The following is a 27,368-nucleotide window of genomic DNA, read 5'->3' as shown; positions in this document are numbered from 1 at the left end:
TTCCAGAGTGATTAATCATTCCAGAGAATAAGCCTTCACTGTTCCAGAGCCCAGTGGCTTTGCATTGCATTTGGTGATGTATGGTTTGGATGCAGCTGTTCGATCATGGAAACCCATTTCATGAAGCTTTCTCTTGAGGTAGTCTGAAAGACACATGAAGTTTGGAGACCTGTAGTGACTGACTCTGCAGAAAATTGGCAACTTGTTTGCATTTTGTGCCTCAGCAGCCACTGACCATTTACTAGCACTTGGAGGCGGAGTTGCTGTCATTCCCAAACACTTTCACTTTCTCATGACACAGCTGACAGTTAACTGTGAAATATTTAAGAGTGAGGAAATTTCACGACTGGATTTGTTATAGAGGTGATATCCTATCACAGTTCCACGCTGTAATTCACTGAGCTCTAGAGAGCAACCCTCTCTTTCACAAATATTTGTAAAAAAAAAAGTCTGTATAATTAGATGCTTCATTTTATACACCGGATTTTGATCATTTGGATGGGTGAGCAAATACTGTTGGCAATTTAGTGTTTAGATACATATGCAGTTAAAACATATTTTAAAGATAAACTCACGTTTATTTAAGAAAAGTCATTTTTGGGTGGAAACTTTTCAAGATGAGCTCCAGTGAAGTTGCAAAATTCCAAGTAAATTTGCTTGTTATCTCTCATAAAAAATGCTATAAATAATCATTGGAGCTGAGAAGCAGGAGTCAAGGTTTCTAAGAAGGAAGTCCTTCTTAAAAAATATAACGTTGCAGGAGTTTTTAAATTGCAGTGGGATGCAAAAGTATTCAGATCCCTGGAGCCTTTCCATATGTTGTCACATTTACAAACACAAATATAAAATGTATTTCATTGGAGTTTAATGTGAAAGACCTACAAAACATTGTATACAATTGTGAAGTGGAAAGAAAATTATATATGATCTTCATTATACATTCAAAAATGTTTCCAAATAAAAAGTGAAAAAGTATCCAGTCCCCTTTTGCCTTCAAAAGTTACCTGAAGATGGTTAGTGATTAAATAGAATCCATCTGTATGTAAAATAATCTCATTACAAATACAGCTGCTCAGAGGTTGGTTAATGTGATCTTAAAACTTGCAGATGAAATTATTAATGAGGTTCAGAGTACTCAGGTTTCTTACAGAACTACATAAAATGACATGATTTGTTGTACAATACCTATATCCATTCTGGATTACACAAACTCTCAAATTAAACAATCAACAGTTGAGTGGACATCGCTTTCTTGTGCAATTTCACTCAATTTAAATCTCCCTTAGCCTAGTCTGGGCTTTCTCCCCTTCACTTGGGTTGTCTCTGGTATAATTTCAATTTGGACCAATCAAAAAACAGAAAGAGAAGATATGAACAACCACATTGATATTTGGCATTGTTTTAGAATTATAGTCTGCCCTTAGTTTTAGCCATTTGCAGCAGAGGAACAAAGCTGCTCAGTCTGTGTTGGTCGCTTCCACTCATCTGTTGTTGTGTTGTTGGGCAAGACAGTTCATCTGCTTCACCTGCTGGTGGTCAGAGGACCTGGTGCTGCTGGTGGATGGCAGCCTCTCTTCTGTCAGACTGCAGTAGGAAATCTGTGGCTTGCAACCATCAGCTTGATTGTGTGAATGACTGAGTGTAGTCTGAAGTACTTTGGTGCCTCTCATTTTCATAAAGTGCTGTACAAGTACAAGTTACTGTCCATCACCTAATCTAATCATTCTGGGTTACAGTCACAGATCTGATACTTCGACATTGAACAGTCAAGTTCTACATCTTTTTCTCCTGTGCAGTGTGATGGATGTAGGGTGATAACCATGGATGGTGGAGAAAGGATGTTGAGTTTTAGCTGCTCTTTCTGATCACTGTAAAAACAAAGGATCAGTATCTAGTTTGGTTCTACTCAGACCCTGAATCATTTGATCTGCAGTGATCAATAACTTTCATCCATGTGTTTAGTTTGTGGTTTCTTGCACTGTACATAGAAAATAAAAAAAAGACACCAAATCAATTAAATATTGATGGAAACATTCAGAGCAAACAGCTCAAGCAGAATCAGATCAGTTTGATTTGTTTTCCTGACAGAGAAAAATCTATGTTTTTCCTGAATAATGCCCAGAAAAACAATCGGTCTGATATTATTCAAGGAAAGAACAAAATTATTCTCACCTGGTCCATTCAAACAGTCTTCTTCTGGTTTGCCCTTTTGTGTAGAAGATAAAACAAATTATTTGGTAAAATAAATATTGGCATCAATATCTGTTCACATTACAGTTCAGTTATGAACCTACTTACCAGTTCTTGTTGATTTGAACAGCTGTCTGTTAAAAATGAAATGTTACAATTATTAAAACAGTAAATCTTTTTTAAATGCTCAGAATTTAATTTACATTTATTCATCTCACTTGGTTTTTTGCTTTTTTTATATCTCCAGATTAAAACACCACCAATCGCTGCTCCACCTAAAACTAATAAAACCACCAGAACAAAGATCACAACTCCTGTGTTGTTGGAACTTTTTTCTCCACATTCAGCATCAGTTGAAGATGTTCCTGCTTTTATCAGCTGCAGGTTTTCTTCTTCACATCTGAAATAATAAACATGAATCCTGGTAAATTATTTGGTAAAACATCATCCTGAGTTTATGCTGCTTTTAAGATACCAGCTTACTGTCTGTGTGGCTGACATGAAAACATTGATCCATCAGAAAATGATCCACTGCTGCATTCAGAGCATTCTGTGTCTGTGGAGGCTGTTCCTGTATAAACACAAACCAGTTTAATGTTAGTCAGAGGATTTTGATCTGACTTTCAGTTCTGATTAACAAGTTTATTCTTTTCAAATATTCAAAAGTCAGAACATTGCTTCTAAAATTCAGAGAATGAGATGAAGAGAATCAGACCAACCATTCCTGCTGATGTACTGTCCTGGTTCACAGCTCCTATGTATCTGTGCTACAGCACAACCTTCTGATTTAAGGTCTGTACAGAAGAATCCCTCCATTGGTTCACAAACTGTGTCTGCAATTAGTTTACATCCTAGCTTTTCCTTCAGACCAGCTCCTGTGAACATATACAGATTACACATGTATGGAGGAAACTAACACCAACATGATGAACCTTTAAGTGACACAGAAGAGCAGAAATATTAGAATAATTCAATAATTATGTTTGTGTTCAAAATAATAGCAGTTCAACATCACTAAGATTAGTAAAGACTACAGAAATTATATTTCTGCATTCTAAATAAATTTGAATCTTTTTCCAATCATGACATGAATGCTGCTCATTCTGTTCAATAACATCATTTACTGAAATTAGCGAGATGAAAAGGATCAACCACGTAGAGTAAGTGGGATATTTTGTCTGCACCTGAATCACAGGTAGAACATGGATTGCATCTCTTTAGTCCGTTAAGCTGGTCCATGAAAGTCCCATCTCTGCAGGACGAACAGGACGTAGTTTCAAGCTCTGTGCAGTCTGCTTTGACTCTTTTACCTGTTGGAAAATAAAGAGTTTCTCAATTTAAAGCATAGGATGATCCTCTGTATGATGAACAAACTTCAGGCAATGGAAGCAGTGAGACTGTAACGAGGTATTTCAGAATAAAACGTCTATATCATTTCAAGGAACAAGATGTGTTGCAGGATGAACAAGATTCAGGCAATGAAAGCAAGCAGAGTCTCTATGACAATAATCAGTCATTTATAACTAACTGGAACATACCAATAGGACACATAACACAGCACTTCTCTCCCATCTTGTACTCAGTTTGATGACATGTGATTGAATCGACTCTGAAGTCTCTCATCAGAATCATCTGTGAAAAGGTTTTTCAAAGATTAGAACCAATTTACTGTAGAAAGGCTCAAATCCACTTTTCATTAGTTATTTCTTTGCCTTGTTTTGATTAACTTTAGCAGTTCAGTTTTACCATATTAATTTATATCATCATTTATAATGTTAGGTTAGCTTTTAATAGAGGTCAACCATTTTATAGCATCAGTTACAATTATTGATTCTAGCTCAATTATCTATAAAGTTTCAATTCACAACAAATTTTATCTCAAGAAATATTGCAAGATTATTTACTGTATATCCAGAAACCAACAATCTATACAATTTAGTTCTAGAGATCTAAATTTGATGGCACGCAGATTCCTTCTTTTTGCTTTTCTGTCAAACCTAAAAGTTTCAGCTTATAAAACATTTTAAGAATCAGACAAACATAACCTGAGTGAATGCAAAAGTTGTTTTTTTAATGGAAAAATTAAAGTACATAATTTAAAAACTACTAATATACAAAGAATGTACTCTGCAAGATAAGTAAATATAACGTATTACATTTCACCTGTGTCACTTGAATACATTGAGCAACACTTTTAGACATCTTAAAATATGTATTTTTTTTGTAGACCAAAAAAAAGGATACAAATAAATTTGTTTTCTTAATATATTGATGTAATAATGAAGACACTGAAAGTTCAAATCAGCCATGAAATTACCATTTTTATAAGAAACAATATTGTATTAAATGATCCATTACTAAATAGATTTACCAGGAGCACGAGCGTCGCAGCACAAGTTTTTCTTCTTGAAATCATTCTCCAAGGTCGGAGTGAACTTCTCTGCAGCTCAACAAATCCAAATTTCTGAGCCTGTAAAAGAAAGTGAAAGCATGAGGGTGTGGTGCCCTTCAAGTATCAACAGCAATCACTACATTTTCCTCAAGTTCAAGATAACACAGAAGAAAGGAATTCATTATAATTACATATTCTTTAATTTAATTCCAAATAACATTCACTTGTATTCATCTTGGTGCAGGTGAACCTCTGCACTACGGTGAACACGTGTCCGTTTAGACATGTGTTTGACATGGAAATGGACATTCTTAAAAAGAAAATTAACTTTATTTTTGTTGTGTCACACTGAGATTGGTTGTGTGACACCAAAATGAGCGCTTGGTGCAAAACCTCACAGACCCCCTAGTCAGGAAAACCTATTTCCTCACAGTTACATCACACAGAAGATAAGGAAACAGATTTTTGCTCAACAAAGCAGTTTGAAAGAGACTTCAACCCCCAGCAGCAATTATGACCTTTGTTTACGATCCTTAAAGTGTCAGAGAGAAAATAGACATGCAGGAATCTGCAGCCAGTGCAGAAAATACAGCAGGTTCTGCTATAATGCACAGAGGTTAAAAATGACACCATAGACACCCAAAATTAACTTAAGATTAACACACCATTATATTTGTGAAGGTATGTTTGTTGAATTTACATGTAAAATAACTTGGGTTCATTTTGTCAGCTGAATGTGAGTCACTGGTATTATGATCAGCAAACAGCCATTATTCCCAGCTAAACCTCAACTGTTCTCTGCTGTTACTGAAGTCTGTGACGTAGATGGATTTTGAAATGAATCCTTAGTCACGCAAACACACACACACACGCACACACACACACACACACGCACGCACGCACACGCACACACACACACACACACGCACACGCACACACACGCACACATAACAAACTTACCTTCAGGAAAATTTAAATAACGACTGGTATTTACATTCAAATAAATAAATAAATAAAACGAAGTTATTTTATATGTAAATTCAACAAACTTATCTTCACAAACATAAACTCCAATGACTGGTTTCTCTTTCAGTTCCGCATCTTGTGCCTTTATAATGGCGTTTAATATTAAGTTAGTATAGTGTGACTTTGGCTCGACTTCCAGATCTTTACAGCAGAAACCTGGACTGAACAGTCAGCTCTGTCCCTCTATTGTCTCTACATGTGACATAGACAGGTGTATTTATATACCTGCACCGAAACTGTTCTATTTGCCTTTGCGCACACGGAGCAGGAGATGATCAAGATGTCTGCGCCAAAATGATACGTTGAACTTGTTATCATTTTATAAAGTCAAAGGTATTTTGTTACTTCATCGTTAATTTAGAGGGTTACGGAACAAATGAAACATTCATAGTTCCCTTTATAAGAAGATAATCACATAGGCGTAAACTCGATTCAACTCTCATCATAATCAATCGGCTCTCAACAAGTAAAGGTTGATCGTCTCCAGACGTCCTGTTAAAACTCATTTCCTGTCATTGCTTCATGCTCCAAAGTCTGCTGCAAGCTAAAAAACCACATTCCTGAATTCATCACTCTTGCTAAACACATTGCTGCATCTATCTGGATCACATGAATGAATGGCTCACACAAAGCCCTTACTGTTAGGACACAGGTTCCTCTGCGTCTTTTCGCCTCTCCGCTGCGCCCAGGCGGCAAAACACGCGCGTGCTCAACATGAGCGCTGCTTGTTCAGCACGTTAACTTATTGGCCGCTCCAGACCGAGTTGGTGAGTTGCTTTGAAAATGATTAGTTTCATTATCTTGTGTTCTTTAGTCCTATTCTTTGATCAGATCAAAACAGAAACTAAATCAGTCCAGTTTGTTTTGCTTTAGTGTTTCTAGTTTTGTGCTTTATAACTGATTTTATTCTTTCCTTAGTCTAGTTATTCTTCAGATTTGTTAGATTTATTTCCTGTTCTCCTCTTCCCCACCCTCTGTGCCATTTTCTCTCTGGATCCACTCACACCTTCAAACTGCCAGTCAATTAGCTCGATCCTTTGTTTCAACATTCAACCTCCCAATACTCACATCTCTTCATCTGTCTCTCCTCACTGGTTCCGTCCATGCCTCCTTTCTGGAATGTTTCTGTTTAGATTTCTTTGGATTTATGATGTTTTCTGTTCCGATCTCTGTATATTTTTTGTAAGATTTATATATTTTTAAATTACCTACTCCAAATCTCTGTCGCATTTGGATCCTCCATCAACCAACCAACAAATCATGACACTTGCCTAAATATACTAAAATACAAACAGAATAACCAAAGTGACAACTGGCAGATCTAAATTTATAATTTCCATTTAATCAAGCAGTAGGTAGGAAAGGATTCAAAACATTTTTTAATAATAATCAGTTTTTATTTTCATAACATTAAAATACCACATAGAACATTATATTCTGCTCAATAATCAACTGAAAAAGTTTAACTGATGTTGAAGGGGCATTTTAATGCATTTTTTGTGCTATTTTATAGCTAATAACTGCAACTGTTACCTTCAGTCATTGTAAAAATGTTACATGTCAAACATAAAAAAAATTGACTTAATTTCATCAATCAATAAAAATCAAATATTATTTGTATAGCACATTTCATCAGCAAGGCATTCAAAATGCTTTACAAAATAACCACAAAAACACAAAGTCCTGCAACATTGAAGCAACAATCAAAAACATGACATTATGTCACGTTCCATCATTAAATTTGTAACTGATTAAGTTTCAAATACAATTCTAACTAGGTAGTCGAGATGCCTTAATTGAGTTTCTATCTCTTTAAGAAACTCCTGCTCTTCCCAACTCTCCGTCTTTAGCACATCATCACAACAATGTTTAATTATTATCCCATTTGCAACTGTTCTTAGTTGCTTTTCACTGTGAAGTGGTTCACATAATAAGCTCAGCATAAGCTCACATAATAAGCTGGTTGAGATTCTCATCAGACTGAAGGCAGGACTCTGGCTGGGCTGCTCCACAATGTTAACTTTACTTTAAACCTCAATACAGAAAAAGATGGTGCTCAACTGTTTGTGTTGAATATGTACACCTTTGAGCATCTAGACAATCTGTGTATCTGTCATCGACTCAATAAATAGTCTTTTTGTTAATATCAGACTTATTTCATTCAACACCACCAGAATCTATATTGTCAACTTGTGGCCCATGTTGTTGTACTTTGTACTGTCAGAAACAGAACATTCATGATAGCAACTATCCTAGTTTCAGAAAGTTTTCTTTCACTCTCAGCTGGGATCAAATTAGATTCTCATCTAAAGTTACATCTATAGTCACCACAGAGCAGAACAATTAACTTATTAACAACACTAGTAATTCACATCTTCACCACTTTGCTACAAAGGTCATTATGGTGAAGTAACTTTTTGGGCATTTTTTAAATGATGTTATTTAAAAAAAGGAAATGTTATGTACAAAGTTATGCATTCATGCATTTTTAATCTATAAATAAGAAAACACAACAAAAACTGCAATATCAGATGTTCAGATGTAATATTAGATGTTCAGATGTAATATTAGATGTTTTTTTAAGGCTTTCATTAAACCTAAAAACATATTAGCAATATTACAATTTCATGTCAGGTTCTTGTGGATAAAGTCCCTAAGATTCTGAAAAAGCAGGTTTCTTAAAAAACTGTACAAATGACAGTTTCATTTCACATGGAAATACTGATTTACTGGTAGGACTTTGCCCTGCAATCAGCAGGTTGCTGGTTCTATCCTGGCTCCACCTGCCTCTGTCGTTGTGTCCTTGGGCAAGACAGTCCACCAGTCTTGTCTTGCTGAAGACAGTTCACCTGTCTTGCTGAAGACAGTTCACCAGTCTTGCTGAAGACAGTCCACCTGTCTTGCTGAAGACAGTCCACCTGTCTTGCTGAAGACAGTCCACCTGTCTTGCTGGTGCTGATCGCTGCTGGTTCAGTCTCTGCTCCATTCATCTCTGTTGTTGTGTCGTTGGGAAAGACAGTTTATCTGCTTCACCTGCTGGTGGTCAGAGGACCTGGTGCTGCTGGTGGATGGCAGCCTCTCTTCTGTCAGACTGCACTAAGAAATCTGTGGCTTGCAATCATCAGCTTGTGTGTCTGTGAATGATTGAGTGTAGTCTGAAGTACTTTGTTGCCTCTGACCTTTATAAAAAGCTGTACATGTAGAAGCCAGTTACTGTCTATTATCTAATCTAATCATTCTACAATCACAGATCTGATACTTCGACATTAAACAGTCGAAATATCTTACGTCCATGTGATGGATGTAGGGTGATAACCATGGCTGGTAGAGAAAGAATGTTGAGTTTTAGCTGCTCTTTCTGATCCCTGTAAAAACAAAGGATCAGTATCTAGTTTGGTTCAACTCAGACCCTGAAACATTTGATCTGTAGTGATCAGTAATTTTCTTCCATGTGTTTAGTTTTTGGTTTCTTGCACTGTACATAGAAAAGAAAAAAGACACCAAATCGATTAAATATTGATGGAAGGCAATGAGTTTGATTTCCTTCTTAAGAGAAAAATATCTGTTTTTCAGAATAATGCCCAGGAAAACAATCAGTCTGATATTATTCAAGAAAAGAGAAAAGTTCTTACCTGATACAGTCAAAGGGTATTCTTCTGGTTTGCCCTTTTGTGTAGAAGATAAAACAAATTATTTGGTAACATAAATATTGGCATCAATATCTGTTCACATTACAGTTCAGTTATAAACCTACTTACCAGTTCTTGTTGATTTGCACAGCTGTCTGTCAAAAGTGAAATGTTACAATTATTAAACAGCAATTCTTTTTTAAATGCTCAGATTTTAATTTACATTTATTCATCTCACTTGGTTTTTTGGTTTTTTGATATCTCCAGATACCAATCACTGCTGCTCCACCTAAAACTAATAAAACCACCAGAACAAAGATCACAACTCCTGTGGTGTTGGAACTTTTTTCTCCACATTCAGCATCAGCTGAAGCTGTTCCTGCTTTTATCAGCTGCAGGTTTTCTTTTTCACATCTGAAATAACAGATACATAAATCCAGGTCAATCACTTGGGAAGACATTATCCTGTGTTCATGCTGCTTGCAAGAGACTAATCTTACTGTCTGTGTTGCTGACTTGAAAACACAGTTTCATCAGAAAATGATCCACTGCTGCATTCAGAGCATTCTGTGTCTGTGGAGGCTGTTCCTGTATAAACCAGTTTAATGTTAGTCAGAAGATTTTGATCTGATTTTTAGTTCTGATCAACAAGTTTATTCTTTTCAAATGTTCAAACTCAGAATTAATCTAAAAATCAGAGAATATGTTGAAGAAAATCAAACCAACCATTCCTGCTGATGTACTGTCCTGGTTCACAGCTCCTGTGTTTCTGTGCTACAGCACAACCTTCTGATTTAAGGTCTGTACAGAAGAATCCCTCCATTGGTTCACAAACTGTGTCTGTAGTTAGTTCACAGCTTAGCTTTTCCTTCAGACCAGCTCCTGTGAACATATACAGATTACACATGTATGGAGAAAACTCATTATCAGTGGCCACTGCCTCTCACCTAGCAACCCATGCAGAGTCTGGGTCTTATGTCCCACTGGTCAAATATGTCCCTCTGTACTATTGCACATCTGTTTCCAACCATTTTCACATGTATAAAGTGAGAAAACAGTGATTTGGAGGGCGTGGCCAGCTCATTCTGAAAGGACCTCAAAATAGGCAGACATCAAAGGTGAAATGTCATCATTTGAGAATACATTTTGTGCAAGAAATGTAATGAATATGTTCTATATAGCCCATACCTATCATAACAAGAAAGCATAATAGGTCCATTTAAAGAAAACAAAAACATCACAGCAGAATAGATGTGACTTTGTGGATTCTAAGTAATTAAATAATTAACTAAAAGTAATATGATGAGCAACAACAAGAGTTCAATCAGTGAGGTCATTTTCTCACATTTATTGGAAGATAAAAGCCATTCTGAAGATCTTAGGTAATACTCAATTTTTTTAAATTCAGTGCAAATATTTGGTTGTAAGCAGATTTTCCTATGGAAAATAAAATAAAATAAAACAAAAAAACAAGTTGAAAAGTAACAGTCAAGGAACTGCACCTGAATCACAGGTAGAACATGGATTGCATCTCTTTAGTCCATTTGGCAGGTCCATATAAGTCCCTTCTGAGCATTTCTGGCAGGATGTGCTTTTAAACTCTGTACAGTCTATTTTGACACGACTCCCTGTTGACAAAAAAACAGTTTTTCATTTTAAAGAGCAGAATGGTGCTTTGCATGATGAACAAAATTCAGGTAATGAAAGCAGCTTAACTGTAACAGAGTCTGTATCAGAATAAACAGTAATTCATAACTGAGACGTACCAGCAGGACACACAGAACAGCATTCATCACCTGTCCTGTACTCAGTTATATGACATGTGGCTGAATCGACTCTGAAATCTCTCATCAGAATCATCTGTGAAGAAAAAGAACAGTTTTTCTATCACTATTTTTTTCCTTGTTTTGATTATTTCCTTTAGCAGTTCTATATTAGTGCCACATTAATAGCTGGACAGACAGACATTTAATTTGTTATTTTTGAAGCAATGAAGATTTTTGAAGGTTATAAAAGCCTGATTCCACCTCAAGGTTACAGTCTGTGATCATTTACATTTTCTTTACATTTATTCTTTACATTTACAACAAAATAAAAACAGAACACAAAGAGGGAGCAAAGGAGCAGCACTTTGAAAACATGTTACTCTTATGTACATAACCATAAGAAAATTGTATAGCAAATAGACACTTCCTGAAGATGAAAACTCTTTCCACTAATTATTATCAATCCAATATTCATGCAAATTGTTTTTGGTTAACATATGACACTCACTTTGACCATAGAACTTTGAAAATGGATTGAGAATATTAATCTTTCCATTTGATAGATTTCATTAACACACCCTGTCCATTCCTCTACAAAAAAACTCAAAAATAAGGTTTTTTGATTTGTTTTATCAGTCAATATTTTTCTGTAATATTTTATTTGTGTCAGATATCAGAAATTTCTGACAGATATTTGCACTGTCAGGTTGACTTTCTGAGTAACCATCAGGTATTCTTATATTAAAGAGATTTTCAATATTTTGTGCATTTCTGTCTAATAGTCTTATAACAGTCATTTATATTATTAGATTAACTTCTAACAGATGTCAACCTGTCCTTGGCTTTAGTTGCTGCAATTACTGAATTGAATTGAGAAAATTTCAATTCTCAACACATTTCATCTCAAGGAACATTACAGGACTATTTATATCCAAAAAAACTACAATCTATACCATTTAGTGCTAGAGACCCAAATCTGATTTACATGCAGATTTATTGATTTTGGTTTTCTGTCAAACCAAAATGTTTCAGATTATAAAACACATTTTAAATATCAGACAAACATAATCCGAGTGAATACAAAAAGTACTTTCTAAAAGATCATTTTATTTATCAGAAAAGTTCTGAACCTGCAGTCTGACCAGTAGAATTGAGATATCACTTCATTAGAACTTTTCTGACAACATAAAGAAAGCTAAACTATCTCAAACAGCAGCACTTGACACCCCACTGATATGAAGAGATTTACAATGAGAAATAAATTCACTGGTATCTATCAGTCTTTAAAAAAGGTTCCACAATCATTACTGAGTCTTTGAGATGACAGAAAACCTCAGTGAGAATCATGATCAAGAACCCATAAACTCATGCTCTGCTCATGGGTTATTATGATTGAATAGTGAAGAATCTTCCAAGTAATGAGGAGTCCACCACAATGACTCCAAGGGGAATCAACGACCTCTTCAGGTCACAGAAGAACTGAGAACAACATCTAAAGCTCTGAGGGCATCACTGCCTCAGTTAAGGTCAGAGGTCAATATGGTAGTTAAACTAAGCAGTATTTTACTGCTGCTTATAGTTTGTCTATTTCTTGTTTTTTGCCCAGGTGTATCTGCTCCATTTGTCTTTTTGATTAAACATCCTCAATCTCTGATCAACCAGACAAACTTTTTGTCTCTGGTTGAAGTCATCAGACCTTCCTCCAGTTCTATCAAATCTACCAGGAAGCCATATTTATGTCATGACTGCTGACTTTATGCTGAGAAATGTGGAGTCATGGGACTCAGGATCTACAGTGGTGTGAAAAAGTGATTTATCCCTAAGCCTGATAACTGGTTGGATCACTTTTAGCAACCACAGTGGTCAAGCGTAAATGATACAATGCAGTGAGTCTTTTTCAGCTGTGGAGGAATTTCTTTCCTTTAATGTTTGCTGAATGTTTCTAATTCAGCCACACTGAAGAGTTTTCCAGCATGAACAACATTTTTAAGGTCATCAGGCAGCATCATAATAGGGTTCAGGTCAGGACTTTGACTAGGCCACTCTAAAGTCTTCTGAGCAGCAAAACAGCAACAGGCCAACACACTAAGACCATCATGTTGAACTGCAGGTGTGATCATTTTCTGAATGCTGTACAATGTCACACCAAATCTAATGGGACTCACAGCTTCCAAAGAGTCCATTGAAAGTTTTCTCAGAGGTCTTGGGGATCAATGAGGCAAGTTCTGGAAAAGTGGAAAGAACCTTAAAGTTTTTTTCTTTGTTCTCATTTGTTCCTGAACTTCTCTGGATCTCAGCCTGATGTCTGGCTTTATTTTGGAGTTTTGTCATGCAGGTCCTGTTTAAGTAATGGCTTGATTAAGATCAGCTGTGGCAGTAATCAGCCCAGGTGTAGCTGTACACAGTTAACTCAGCTGTGATTTAGCAGAGAGGGAAATCATTTTGTCACACAGTCATGTGGACCTGAACTTTTTCTTTTCTTCATGAATAAACATTTTCATTTAAAATCTGCAATTTGATTTTATTTTTTGTCCATTTCAACATCTGTTCTGTTGCTTTTGTTGTCTTTGACTAATATTTACAATGGTTTGCTTTCGGAAACAGTGAAGGGTGATAAATATGTAACAAAAGGAAATCAGGAAGTGGACAAACATTTCTTTACACCTCTGTAAATGAATGCATGTGGTTTGATGAACCATTTTGTTCCTCTGTGCCAGCACAACACTGTTTGAAATGTCACCGTCATTAAGATTCATCCTGTTGCTACTTCTATTTCTTTAGATCTGTCACCACAACCAACCACATGGGGAAAGTTCTGGATCTTATGGGCAAACACTGCTGACACTGCATTATTTTGGCATCAGATTGACGTGTTTATCTGGAAACAGTTTAGCTGGGAGTCTCCTTCTCTACTATCTGAATACTTTGTCCTGGACATTCATCGATTTCCATGTAGTAGCAAAAAGTGGTAAAACACCAGATGGAGGCAAAGCTAAACTAAGTACTGCACTCTATTGGTCAAAAAGCTGTGCACTCTCCTTCAAACACTAGTATATACCTGCCTCAGCATTTTTTAACACAAACTGGTGAGATCTCAAAAAAGACATTTGTTTTCAAGACATAAACTTAAAATGAAACTGCAAATAAACCATGGATCTGATTATGAAGGCACTGAGTTTACACTTGGCCACCATTAAAAATATAATGTAAAAAAAGCAGTCTAATGAAATACACATTTTTATGTCATAAATAAATTTACCAGTAACATAGATGTTGCCACCCAACAGATCATTGTTAAAGGCAGGATTAAACTTCTCTGGAGCTGAACACATCATCTCATGGAGATGCAGGATGAACTGAACTGTGAAACCAAATGCTGAAAGTTTTCATCTGCAAGACAAGAAACACAGAAACACACAAACTGTTAACCTGTAAGAACTCAGGAGCCTGTTGCAGGAAGCAGGGCTGAAAATTATAGGAAAAGCATCCAATATGTGAAATTATTACTGAATGTTGAAGTGATTATATGAATTGTTATAAATAGCTAAACATTATTGTCAATCTGCTACAAACATAAACACTGAAGCATCAAGTCAACTACTGGAAAAGAAACAGGTTCGGTAGGTTTTGGTCATAAAATTAAAATATAAAAAAGTTGGAGTAAATCAGTAATTCCATTAAAAAAGTGAAACTTGTACATTATATTTATTCATGAAATACAGGCTGATATGTTTAATACATATACGATGCTAAGATACTGTATCAGATATATATATTTATTTATTTATATAAAAAATAAAGGGAACACTCAAACAATATAACTCCAAGTAAATCAAACTGTCCACTTAGGAAGCAACACTGATTGACAATCAATTTCACCTGCTGTTGTGCAAATGGAATAGACAACAGGTGGAAATTATCTCCATATTGATTTCATTCATTCAGATCTAGGATGAGTTATTTGAGTGTTCCCTTTATTTTTTTGAGTGAATATGTCACATGACCTATAAACTATTGAAGAAAAATATTATATTTTGACCAAAGAATAGCAAAAAATCTTTTCTTTTAAATGAGTTAAAAGGGAATAAAATTGACTGACTCATTTATACAGACTAGTAGAACAATTTCACATTGATTTGGAGTCAATTGAAGAATTGAAGAAAATTATTGAAGAAAATTATTTAATATTAAATTATTTAATATTAAAATTACTTAAAATATTTGAAGTGACCTAACAAATCAATAGAAAATAATGTGTCTCATGTAATACCATAAATTACCACTTTCTTGTGTAAGTTGGTCACACAGCAAAACATCTATTTGTATTTGTTTGTCACAAGTTTTTGGTTTGGAAATTTGTTGACAGTCCCTAAGTGAACCTCCAAACTCTTTCTTTTTCTTAAATTTTATTTCAAACAAATAACATGAACATACATACAGATGGTTTTCATGACAAAGTGTCAAAAATATATTCAAATAGAAGAGTTAAAAAATTTTTTTACCAGTCTCTTATTATTAAAGTTAAGTCTTTCAAAAGAGGCAATATCCATTTTTAAGTCAGTTTCTAGAAAATTAGTAAAAGAGGGGATTTTTTTCACTCCATCTCATCTTGTGGACATAATATTTTCTGTGATTATAAGATCCACTATTTATATTTCATCTAAAGAAAAAGTTTAATTGTTAAAGATTAGTAAATTATGTAAATTTGATTAAAAAATGGAAAGAAATATTGTTTTAAGGAGTTTTTGCAAGCCGACCAAATTAATGTAGTTTAAGAACAAATAAATGTTCAATACTTTCACCTTCACACTGACAAAAAGAACAGTTGTTGCTGACGCCTGGAGAGAAACGAAACATTATATTTTTAACTATGTAAAATCTTAAATAAAAATGTGTTGATTCTATTAGTACTTTTATATTTATGAGGCAATAAAAAGATTGCACTCCACAGTACAATTTTTGGCTCAAATAATCCCATCTATGTTTATTTATGGGAGTGGAGAAAGTTTGTAACTGATAAACCCGTTTGTAAATTTATTTTTCATTATATTAGTTCCTTCAATTTAAGGAACTAATTCAAGGGGAGGCTGGACATCCCTGCAGATCCCCTTTAATGATATTAAATGGGCTAGATGTGGCATATAAAAGTTTTATAGAACTGTTGTTATCTCTGTAAAAAGGCTTAAAGGCTTTAATGAAAACATTCCCAAAGTTAAAAAAAAATCAATGTATGAGACCCTGTTTTATTGACAGGGAAGTTCTTCATTGTTAATAAATTCATTATAAAATGCGAGAAGAAATTCTGAAGTTTCAGTCAAAAATTTGTGATAAAATTCTGTTGTCAAACCATCAAAACCATCATTGCCTGGTGACTTGTTAGATTTAAAGTTTCTGATGCCCCATTTTATGTCCTCATTACAGAGTTTTTCCATCACAATCCTCTTTTTAAGTCATTAGCTTTGTTCACTTCTACTAAAGAGTTTGTGCAGTTATCATTTTAATAAAGATCTCTATAAAAATTTGATATAAATTTTTGAAATTACTGAATAATCTTCTGTAAAAGGATTATTTATATTTAATTTGGTTAATGATTTTCTTTCAAAGTTTCTTTTTTCCATTTTAAAAAGGTATTTGCTATTTTTTTCACCCTCCTCAATCCATTTTAATCTAGACTGAATAAAAGCACCCAGTGCTTTTCTTTCTATATTTTATCTCGTAGTAATCTATAAGATAGATCTGATTAATTGCTCTAGTTTTCTTTTTGTAGGCAGTTTATTCTTTTGCTAAATTGGATTGCATTCCTTCTAATTTGAAGGGGGAACAGATTATTTTAGTCAGCTGAAATATATTGTTCCTCCCTCATATCTCTGGCAAATAAGGAGCAAATCCCACCAAATTGATATGATTTGCTATTGATGAAGAGATGAATAAGCAAGGTTAAAGACTTGTTGGTGAATTAATTTGTTCCCTTATTATGGAGGGGGAACAGATTATTTTAGTCACCTAAAATATATGGTTCCCTCATCATAACTCTGGCACACAAGGAGCAAATTCTACCAAAATCACAGGAGTTATTGTTGATGAGGAGAGGATTAAACACAGTTAAAGACTTGAAAGTAAATTAATTTCTTCCCATTTTATGGAGGGGGAACAAATTATTTCAGTCACCTAAAATATATGTGTGACCTTGGTTACAACTTTAGTTACGTGTGAAGAACCTTAAATTCTCTGGTGTTTTCTTTTTACCAGATCACACATAAGTTTGTAAAAAATAATCAGAGGCACTGATGCAAATTAATCACAATTTATTTACTCACAATAACCCTTAAGCATAAATAGTCAATTCATTTTATTGTACAATATCGACCACTTTAAAATCCTAAATCTAAGCTGGCCCTGGAAACTTTACAGCTGACAACTAGGCCTGTCGCGATAAACGATAAATCAATTAATCGCACTTTAAATTAAAACTATTGACGTCATTTCAATTATCGTCTATATCGTTTCTTCCTGCTTTTTTCTCTTACTGTTGATGACACTGAATGAAAAAAAGGCTCAACTCCGGTGCTCTCCACTGACCCTCCCTTCCTTATTTCTTAGTGTAATGCCCAGCGCACGCGCTGCACGATGTTATGTCGCGGATTGTCGGCCCTTTATCAAAACCTGAGAGACATTAGCCGACAACCGTATTGTATCCAACAATGGACACAAAATAATAAATCCAGTTAACTTATATTGAAACCAGGCATTAATCAATTCCTTGATACAATCTACCTGCAATGCATGTGGCGAGTGTCAGTCTGACTGAATGAAAATCATTATAACCTATTTCTGTCACGTTAACGAAGAACAACTGAAAAGTTACCGGGTTTTCTGGTAGAAATTTCGGCCCAACTCCTCCCCTCGTTATTTATATTTTCTTTGCACGAAATGTTGAATAAACATTCATGTCGTTTCCGATATCTGCTGGACTTCGGGTTGCATCGTGTCAGCTGTTCCGGATTCCCTCCGTGTTTCCCCTCCGAAAGCAGGAGGAGAATCCGCGCTTTCTGATTGGCTACTGGTCACATTCAACAGGCTGCTTTAAGCTCCCAGTCTGGGCGAATCCTTGATTTAGATCGGAGCGGAAACGATGATCTACCGTAACACACAAGGGACAATCTTCGAACGAATAATTGTCATCCGGGGTAAAAAAAATCCTGTAGTTTGAACTATTGCATCAGGCAGTCGGATTCTTCTCTATTTAAATCTAATGATTACTGAAGGTCAATATACTATACAGACTTCATAATCTGCACTCTTTTGGTTGAATGCAGTATTTATTTCCACTTTGGCTTTATGTTTAGTTTTTATTCAAGTACATTTATTGTTAATGGAGACTGAGAATCTATTTTATTTTTGTTTTTAGTTGTGTTATTTATTTTGTGTATCAGTCCCAGTGTTAAGTGTCTTTTGAAAGTAAAGTGTATCTATCTTTGGCAAGAAATTGTATGTATTATTACGTAATTTCCATTAAATCAATGTAAAAAGGTCTTCAAACAATATTATCGTTTATCGCAATAATTTTTGAGACAACTTATCGCCCAGGAAAATCTGTTATCGTGACAGGCCTATGGATAAACAGTTATTCCGATTAAATAAAATCAGACTGCTTGGGGAAGAAATAATCAACAAAGAAACCAAATATAACTGAATACACCTATGTGTTCCTAAACAAAAACACACTCACACAACAAAAGAAAGATTCCCTGTGAAGAACACAACAAGAAGAAACTCCCCTTCCACTACTCCCTCAATCTAGATAAAACAGCTTGGAACCAGGGACAGCACAGGTTATTTTATTTACAAGCGAGCCTGGAGGGCTGGACAATAAAAGCTCCTCTTCCTTAAACTACAAACCCCCAAAAGAATAAAGAATTGAATCAATAAATAACCCAAACATAAATTCTAAACTAATGCAATACAGAAACCAAAACAAACTAAAACTGAAACAGCACCAAGCCAACCTTCTCTAAAAGTTAGAGCTCTGTATGTCCTCTTCAAGAGGAGGTTTCCTGTATAGGAATCAGCCTGTACTCTCACCTCTCAGCGATCCACCCGCTTTTAAAGCGTCTTCCTTATAAGGGCAAACGGAAGTGTGCATAATGGACAGAATGTGCCGGCTACATATGTTTCCCCCTTCTTAACTCTGGCAAACAAGGAGCAAATTCTACCAAAATCACAGGATTTATAATTGATGATGAGAGGAATAAACAGAGAAAAAACTTGTAAGTTAAGTTGTTCCCATATTATGGAGGGAGAACAGATTATTTCAGGCTTCTGAATTATCCATTCATTCCTCTCCTTACCCCATAACCTTGGTGAATAAAGAGCAACTGTTTCCAAATTCTCAACATTTTTTACATATAGCCTACACTACGTGTTGGGAAAACTGTGTTTGGTGACTGACTTTTATTTCTGCCAGGCTTTACTGAGAAAAGTTGGAAAAAGAGCGACTCTCTTGGTGTTTAAAATAACACAAAACAGCATCAGAAGACTTGGTTTATTTATTTATTTTATAATTTTTTTTAAACAGCTGCCATGTTCAAAAGACCCCTTAAATAGTCTATGTTTGTTTAGTACTACTTTTCGTATTAGGTGATTTCTGTTCAGCGTTACTTTTGCCACTTAGGGCATACCGTAGTTGGGGCGGCGATGATGTCATCACATCACCGTAAGCAATGGAACGGTTATTGTATGTATTATTACGTTCGGGATTTCCTCCGTGTTTCCCCTCAGAAAGCACGAGGAGAATCCGCGCTTTCTGATTGGCTACCGGTCACATTCAAGAGGCTGCGTTCAACAGGTGGGGTAATAGAGTCACTGTGCTGATACGTGAGAGGGGCAGAATATGTGTGTTCGCCTTATAAGTATGCGTTATTGACAAGTTACTATATTTGATTGTTTACTGGAGTTAAATGAGTGATTTGAAGTTTATTCGTTAACCGTTATTTACCGTTAGGTCCGAGCTATGGGCTATATGTGTATTGTAGAGCGCTGAGCGATGTACTTGACAGGCGCACAGGCATTGATATTAGTTCATGTGCTTTAGTTCGCTTATGAATAGTGATTCTGATGTTAAGTTTGTTTAGGCTTTATTTATTTCCTTCTTAGTTTATCTAAGTTGTAATAGTGTGGTGTAATGTGTAATGATAGAACACCTGAAACTTATTTCTGTATTTCTGTTTATTCTAGGAGACCACACACATACCACATACACTCAGCAAATAGGCCTACACCTTGGTGCCCTTTACTGTTGTTGGGTTAAGATCTGCACCGTGACAAATTACTGTAATAAAACGGCCAAAACTGAACAGTATCATACTGCTTCTATTGAAAACGGTACTGCACCGTGAAAAATAATGCAGTCTGGGCAATTATTACTGTTTTTAAGAAAATACTGTAATATACTGTGAGTAGCATTGCATTTTGGGAATGATGTTAGATTCAACGGTAAGGAGGCTGTCTTTAAACAGAACGCTACTGTATTTCTGAAGAAGACATGTTGTGACATGTGAAAACAACCTCTAGAACTTTCTTTACAAGGACTATCCATTTGAATCCTGCATTTTATGAGCCAATCCTAAGGTAAGTTATTTTTGATGATTCATATTTACAAATATTGACATGTTTGGAAGCTCTTTTTCTTTCTTTTGTGTAATTTGACTTGAATTGCTATCATTAGCTGCTCAAGTGAAATTGCTGAATGGATAGCAACTGGGAATTTGGAGTTTCACAAAGTTGACTTGGCAGAAAACTGTTTAAATGTTATGCTGGTGTCTCTTTATTAACTCTTAACATTCAAAAGTTTGTCTTCACCTAGCACACATTAAACCCTGACTCCTTAAGCATCACATGCTAATCTGAAATTACTGCATTTTCAGGCGCTTTCTTGATATCAACCCGGACCAAGGCCAGCTGTAGCAAGATCATCTCCAAGAGGACAGGGAAAACTTTTCAAAAGAAGTCGGTCACTGTCATCCCCCGTGTTTCAATTCTGCTGAAAAACCTCATGGACTTTGAGTGGAATTTCATAGTGAGAACTTTCTAACCGAGCTATAGATATTGTTGCCCCTCCACGCAAAAACAAACAAACAAAAAACTATCCAGGCATGAAGGCAACTTATCCCTGAACAGGAGTGTTCTTGAGAGATTTTTTTGGTTTAAAGGTCAGCATAATCTTAAGACATCTCTTTTAATCAAGAGCATAAATTTTGTTAAGGCTCCCACTTTCTGTTCTTCAAATGTAATTTTGACTGTACAGGCACCATGTTTAACTTATCTTGGCCATATTGTTCCTCACTTCCACAAAAAGTAGTATTTTGTATTGAAAAAGTAGTGTGCTGAGTTGTACAATTCATTATTTCCATAATTTATTTCATACTTATTTTATTTCAGACTAATCAAAAGGCCACAATTCATGCTTTATTCAAATACTTGTTTAATCAGTTAAATTTATTTCACAAAATAGATGGTGATTTTCTTACTGTTTTTTCAGAATACGACTTACTTTGGACAGTTTACCCTCAACATTCTTGTAGAAAAGGTTTAGGTTTAAGGCACACATACATTGTTGTTTCAAAACCTTCGTCTTTATTATGTGGCCCACTAAAGACTGTGTATGAGTCAATGTTTGAGTTGGTTCTTTTTTTTCCCAAATAAATGTTTGACATGATGGAAGTTACATTTTCTAAGTCTTTTTTTTTCATGTTTCTATATATTGGAAATTTACAGTAGTAAGCTGTATGGGAATTCAACAATAATGGTACCATAGAAAAACTGTAATATACTGGCAACACTGCTGCCAGTAGTCTGCTGTAAATCTGATAAAAACAGCAATGTGCTGTAATCAAAAGATTTCTTTTGTGACAGTAATATACTGTAAAGTTGATTACAGCAAGGGTACTGTATATTAACGGTATAATGCTGGCAACCCTGCTGCCAGCATTTTACTGTAAAAATACAGGGCAGTTTGTTACTGTTCAAAAGACCCCTTAAATAATCTAAGTTTGTTAACTACTACTGTTCGTAGTGATTTCTGTTCAGCGTTACTTTTGCCACTTAGGGCATACCATGTTGATCAGACGTCTTTGGGACAAGGATCGGGGCTGGGATGACCCCCAGCTGCCACCTGACCTCTGTCAACAGTGGGATATCTGGGAACGGGAGCTGCAGTTCCTTTCTGATATCCGTTTACCCAGACCATACCTGCCCACTGATGTAGCCTGGGAGGTGACAAGCAGAGCTGCATGTGTTCTGTGATGCGTCAGAGCAGGCTTATGGTGCTGTGGCGTATCTTAGAATGACTGGAGATAATGATCAAGCATATGTGTCCTTTGTTATGGCTCGCTCCAGAGTAGCTCCCAAACGCCTTCACTCCATTCCAAGACTGGAGCTATGTGCAGCGCTTCTGGGAGCCCAGCTTTCTAAGCTTCTTGAGGGTGAGCTCTCTCTGCACATTGAGAAGACAGTGATGTGGACAGACTCTACCACTGTGCTGACCTACGATCTGAATCCTGTCGCTACAAAGTCTTTGTGGGCACGCGCATTGCTGAGATCCAGGAGTTGACCCATCTGCAGAGCTGGCGTTATGTGGAATCTGCCCAAAATCCTGCTGATGACATAACGCGTGGCAAAACCCTGCAGGAGTTAGCAAGACCAAACCGATGGAGTCAAGATCCTCCCATCCTATACCTACCGCAAGACCAATGGCCTAAAGACCCATCTGAAAACCCTGAAATCTCCCCAGATGCATCTGAGCTTCGCAGGTCAACCTTTTGTGCCATGACCTCTGCCTCCCCAACCTACATGAGTCAGTATGATACCTGGCATGAACTTCTGGATGCAACCGTACAGGAACTTCAGGGGACGGCAAATGGCAGTGGTCCCATCGCTGAGGACTACCGGAAAGCAGAGATGCTTCTCATCAAGAGAGCTCAAAAGGAGAGTTTCCCAGATGAATTTCACCTTCTGAAAGCAGGGAAACCAGTTCAACGGAGTAGTCGTCTCCTAACATTGTCTCCAGAGCTGGATGAACGTGGAGAACTGATAAGAGTGGGTGGCCGTCTACGTCGTGCTGAAGACTTAACCTTCTGCAACCTTCACCCACTGGTACTTGATCCCTCTCATCCAGTGACCAAGCTGCTCATCCAGGACTGTGACCGTCGACTGCGGCATCCCGGACCAGAACGAGTTTTTGCACAGCTCCGGCGCCATTATTGGATCCTTAAAGGTAGAGAAGCAATTCGGCGCTTTCAAAGAACCTGTGTAGAATGTCAAAGATGGAGGGCGAGACCTATCTGTCCCTAAAATGGCGGACCTGCCTTTGGCCCGACTCCACGTCTTCAAGCCAGCCTTCTATTCCACTGGAACTGACTGCTTTGGTCCCTTTGAAGTTAAAGTGGGCCGCCATTTGGAAAAGAGATGGGGAATAATATTTAAGTGTATGACTGTCAGAGCTGTACATCTGGATGTACTGACCTCCATCAACACAGACTCCTTTCTGATGGCTCTGCGTCGGTTTATTTCACGAAGAGGAACACCAGCTGAGCTTTATTCAGACCAGGGCACCAATTTTAGAGGAGGTGATGCTGAGTTGAGGGAAGCATTTTCAGACATGACATTGGAACTTCAGCAACTGCTAGCTCCACACAAGATTCAGTTCCACTTCAATCCTCCTGCAGCTCCTCACTTTGGAGGGGTGTGGGAGCGTGAAATCCGCTCTGTGAAGTCAGCACTGTATGCTACAGTCGGAGCACAGCCCATCACAGAAGAGGTCCTTCGTACAGTACTTGTAGAAGTAGAGGGGATCCTCAACTCAAAGCCGCTGGGCTACGTCTCATCCGATGTAAGAGATCCAGATCCTGTGACACCAAACTGTTTGCTTATGGGGCGGCCGGATGGTTCGCTGCCGCAGGTGGTTTACTCCAAAGATGAACTTTTAAGTCGTCGACAGTGGAGGCATGCCCAAGTGCTCGCTGACCATTTTTGGGCCCGGTTTTCGTCTATATCTACCTGGACTTCAGACGCGCCAGAAATGGCAAACCTCTGTAGTTGACATCAGAGAAGGGATGGTCGCCATGATCGTGGATCCTCATCTGCCTAGGGCCCTCTGGCCCATGGGACGCATCATCAAGGTTCACCCCAGTCCTGATGGACACATCAGGTCAGCAGATGTGAAGACTAACAGAACTTACACTCGACCTGTGGCCCGGCTGGTGATCCTCCCTGCCATACCTCAGGAGGACAGTGACCCTCAGGCGCAAGGTTGCCCTACCTAGAGTCTTTTGTTTGAGCAAATGTATTGTACACTTTTGGGGGCGACTGTTCAAAAGACCCCTTAAATAATCTAAGTTTGTTAACTACTACTGTTCGTAGTGATTTCTGTTCAGCGTTACTTTTGCCACTTAGGGCATACCGTAGTTGGGGGCGGCGATGACGTCATCACATCGCCGTAAGAAAGAGAACCGTTCCTGATATCAGAGGGAGAGGTGGGGTAACAGAGCCACTGCTAATACGTGAGAGGGGCAGAAAATGTGTGTTCGCCTTATAAGTGTGCGTTAGTGACAAGTAAGTTATTATATTTGATTGTTTGCTGAAGTTAAATGAATGATTCGGAGTTTATTTGTTAACCGTTATTTACCGTTAGGTCCGAGCTATGGGCTATATGTGTATTGTAGAGCGCTGAGCGATGTACTTGGCAGGCGCACAGGCATTGATATTAATTCATTTGTTTTAGTTCACTTATGAATACTGATTCTGATGTTAAGCTTGTTAGGCTTTATTTATTTCCTTCTTAGTTTTATCTAAGGTGTAATAGTAATGTGTAATGATAGAACACCTGAAACTTATTTCTGTATTTCTGTTTATTCTAGGAGACCACACACACAGCTACACACATATCTGAAGCACTCACCCACACCCACCAATATACCTTGATGCCAATTACTGTTGTTGGACTAAGATCTGTGACCCAACTTGGAATACAGAAAGTAAAAGGGATCCTGCCTCATGTCTTCTTCTTCCACCTGCTGCCCCACATCTGGTCCTGAACTGAATCCAATCTAAGTAGTGTTCTGACCGACACTCCAGGTTGAGAGCAGTGACAAACCTGAACAGTGCCTTTAAACCGTCCTACAAATTAAGAGCAGACTCAGCTACAGTTACAGTGTGCCTTTAAATTAACACCAGCCTCAGCTACATGCCAATTAAACTGAATGTTACAACCCTGACATATTTATATGAGTCGTTTTACCGAGAAATTGATCAGAAACGACGTGAAAATGATCAGATCCTCATTCGCCTCTCTATGCGCGCTCCCGACATAGAGGGAACAGATTTTCACAGGGGATCTGTGAAAACCGAATTTCGCACAAGAACTCTTTCACCACATAGTTACCAAACTGTCTCGTCTTTATACAGATTTTTACAAATATATTTAAACTAAACTTAAACCAGCGCTGTTTATAGCTTGGGTTTAAAAGCTAATCCCTAAACTACACAACTCCAAATTACAGGTTATTCTTTCGGTGCTCCGTGTTAGAACCTTTGACAAAACAGCGTTAAGTTAGGGAGACAACTGGCTTCGTGTAAAGTCCACCTCCACCATAACTCTTTCTAAACTCAAAGAGGAAAGATATGAGCAGCTGATTTTACCTTAAATGATACCGTGGTGTAGCTTCAGGTTGAAAATTCGTCATCGTCAGATATTCGCCCTTAAACTCTTCTTCTTGGCTTTACTGGCGGTTAGTAACAAATCGAGAGGGAACTTTTTGCAAAAACAGATGAGGCGGGGTTTGTTCAACTACAGCGACGTGTAGCTACTTGAATAAACTCTCCACCGCCACTTCCGGGTATGGAGTTTGATTCGTGATGGTTTCACGACACGAACCACCACTTTGTCTTCAACTCATCTATATCATCCACACATTCACAACACCTACTGTAATAAAATTCTTTGAAATAAATTCGTTTTCTTTAATAATCGAATAACTATTTGTATATGTTTACTCCCCAAATTCTGACTCAAAATATCGAATGAATTAACCTTTTCCTTTAATATTTTCAAACTCTTATATCTTCTCTCTATCATATTTGTGACATTCTAAGATGACATGTTATATAAACCTCTTCAGTTTGATGACATGCAATTGAATCAACTCTGAAGTCTCTCATCAGAATCATCTGTGAAAAGGTTTTTCAAAAATTAGAACCTATTTCCTGTAGAAAGGTTCAAATCCCCTTTTGATTAGTTATTTCTATGCCTTGTTTTGATTAACTTTAGCAGTTTAGTTTTATGTCAACACCATATTAATTCATATCAGCATTTATGTTAGGTTAGCTTTTAATAGAGGTCAACCATTTTATAGCATCAGTTGCAATTATTGAGTTTAGCTCAGTTTTATCTATAAAGTTTCAATTCACAACACATTTCAACTCAAGAAATATTGCAAGACTATTTATATCCAGAAACCAACAATCTATACAATTTAGTTCTAGAGATCTAAATTTGATGGCACGCAGATTCCTTCTTTTTGCTTTTCTGTCAAACCTAAAAGTTTCAGCTTATAAAACATTTTAAGAATCAGACAAACATAACCTGAGTGAATGCAAAAGTTGTTTTTTTAAAGATAATTTTAAATGGTAAAATTAAAGCAGATAATTAAAAAACTACAACTATACAAGAATGTACTTTGCAAGATATCTGTAACGTATTACATTTCACGTGTGTCACTTGAATACATAGGCAACACTTTTAGACAACTTAAAATATGTATTTTTTTGTGTAGACCAAAAAATAATACAAATAAATTAGTTTTCTTAATATATTGATGTGATAATGAAGACACTCAAAGTTTAAATCAGCCTGAAAATTACCATTTTATAAGAAGCAATATTGTATTAAATGATCCATTGCTATATCATAAATAGATTTACCAGGAGCACGAGCGCAGCACAAGTTTTTCTTCTTGAAATCATTCTCCAGGGTCAGAGTGAACTTCTCTGTGGCTCAACAAATCCACATTTCTGAGCCTGTAAGAAAGAAAGTATGAGGGTGCAGTGCCCTTCAAGTATCAACAGCAATCACTACATTTTCCTCAAGTTCAAAATAACACAGAAGAAAGGAATTCATAATAATTACATTTCTATAATTTAACTCCAAATAACATCCACTTGTGAACACATGTCCGTTTAGATATGTGTTTTGACATGGAAATGGACATTCTTAAAAAGAAAATTAACTTTATTTTTGTTGTGTCACACTGAGATTGGTTGTGTGACACCAAAATGAGCGCTTGGTGCAAAACCTCACAGACCCCCTAGTCA

The 27,368-nt window shown here is 36.7% G+C and overlaps 2 protein-coding genes across 2 annotated transcripts; both read right to left on the bottom strand.

The window, feature by feature from the left end:
• Positions 1-843: 843 nt before the first annotated feature.
• On the bottom strand, positions 844-4,790 carry LOC129371660 (tumor necrosis factor receptor superfamily member 14-like). The gene is made up of 9 exons (XM_055048368.1): positions 4,562-4,790; positions 3,729-3,822; positions 3,375-3,500; positions 2,910-3,065; positions 2,674-2,761; positions 2,409-2,590; positions 2,299-2,324; positions 2,173-2,206; positions 844-1,978 (listed from the first exon to the last, which is right to left on the bottom strand). Exons 1-9 carry the CDS (start codon positions 4,604-4,606, stop codon positions 1,959-1,961), a joined length of 771 nt encoding a protein of 256 aa, XP_054904343.1. The 5' UTR covers positions 4,607-4,790; the 3' UTR covers positions 844-1,958.
• A 1,459-nt stretch (positions 4,791-6,249) lies between these two features.
• LOC129371615 (tumor necrosis factor receptor superfamily member 14-like) lies at positions 6,250-25,844 on the bottom strand. Its single transcript, XM_055048304.1, has 8 exons — positions 25,698-25,844; positions 14,263-14,393; positions 11,004-11,097; positions 10,740-10,865; positions 9,964-10,119; positions 9,738-9,825; positions 9,476-9,651; positions 6,250-6,287 (listed from the first exon to the last, which is right to left on the bottom strand). The coding sequence occupies exons 2-8, from the start codon at positions 14,293-14,295 to the stop codon at positions 6,250-6,252; spliced, it is 711 nt and encodes a 236-aa protein (XP_054904279.1). The 5' UTR covers positions 14,296-14,393; positions 25,698-25,844.
• Between the last annotated feature and the right edge of the window lie 1,524 nt (positions 25,845-27,368).

The sequence above is a fragment of the Poeciliopsis prolifica genome, unplaced genomic scaffold (assembly GCF_027474105.1).
Source record: "Poeciliopsis prolifica strain line A6 unplaced genomic scaffold, Auburn_PproV2 SCAFFOLD027, whole genome shotgun sequence".
Classification (NCBI taxonomy): domain Eukaryota; kingdom Metazoa; phylum Chordata; class Actinopteri; order Cyprinodontiformes; family Poeciliidae; genus Poeciliopsis; species Poeciliopsis prolifica.
The sequence above is the reverse complement of the archived record's forward strand: the minus strand, read 5'-3'. Positions and strand labels throughout refer to the sequence as shown.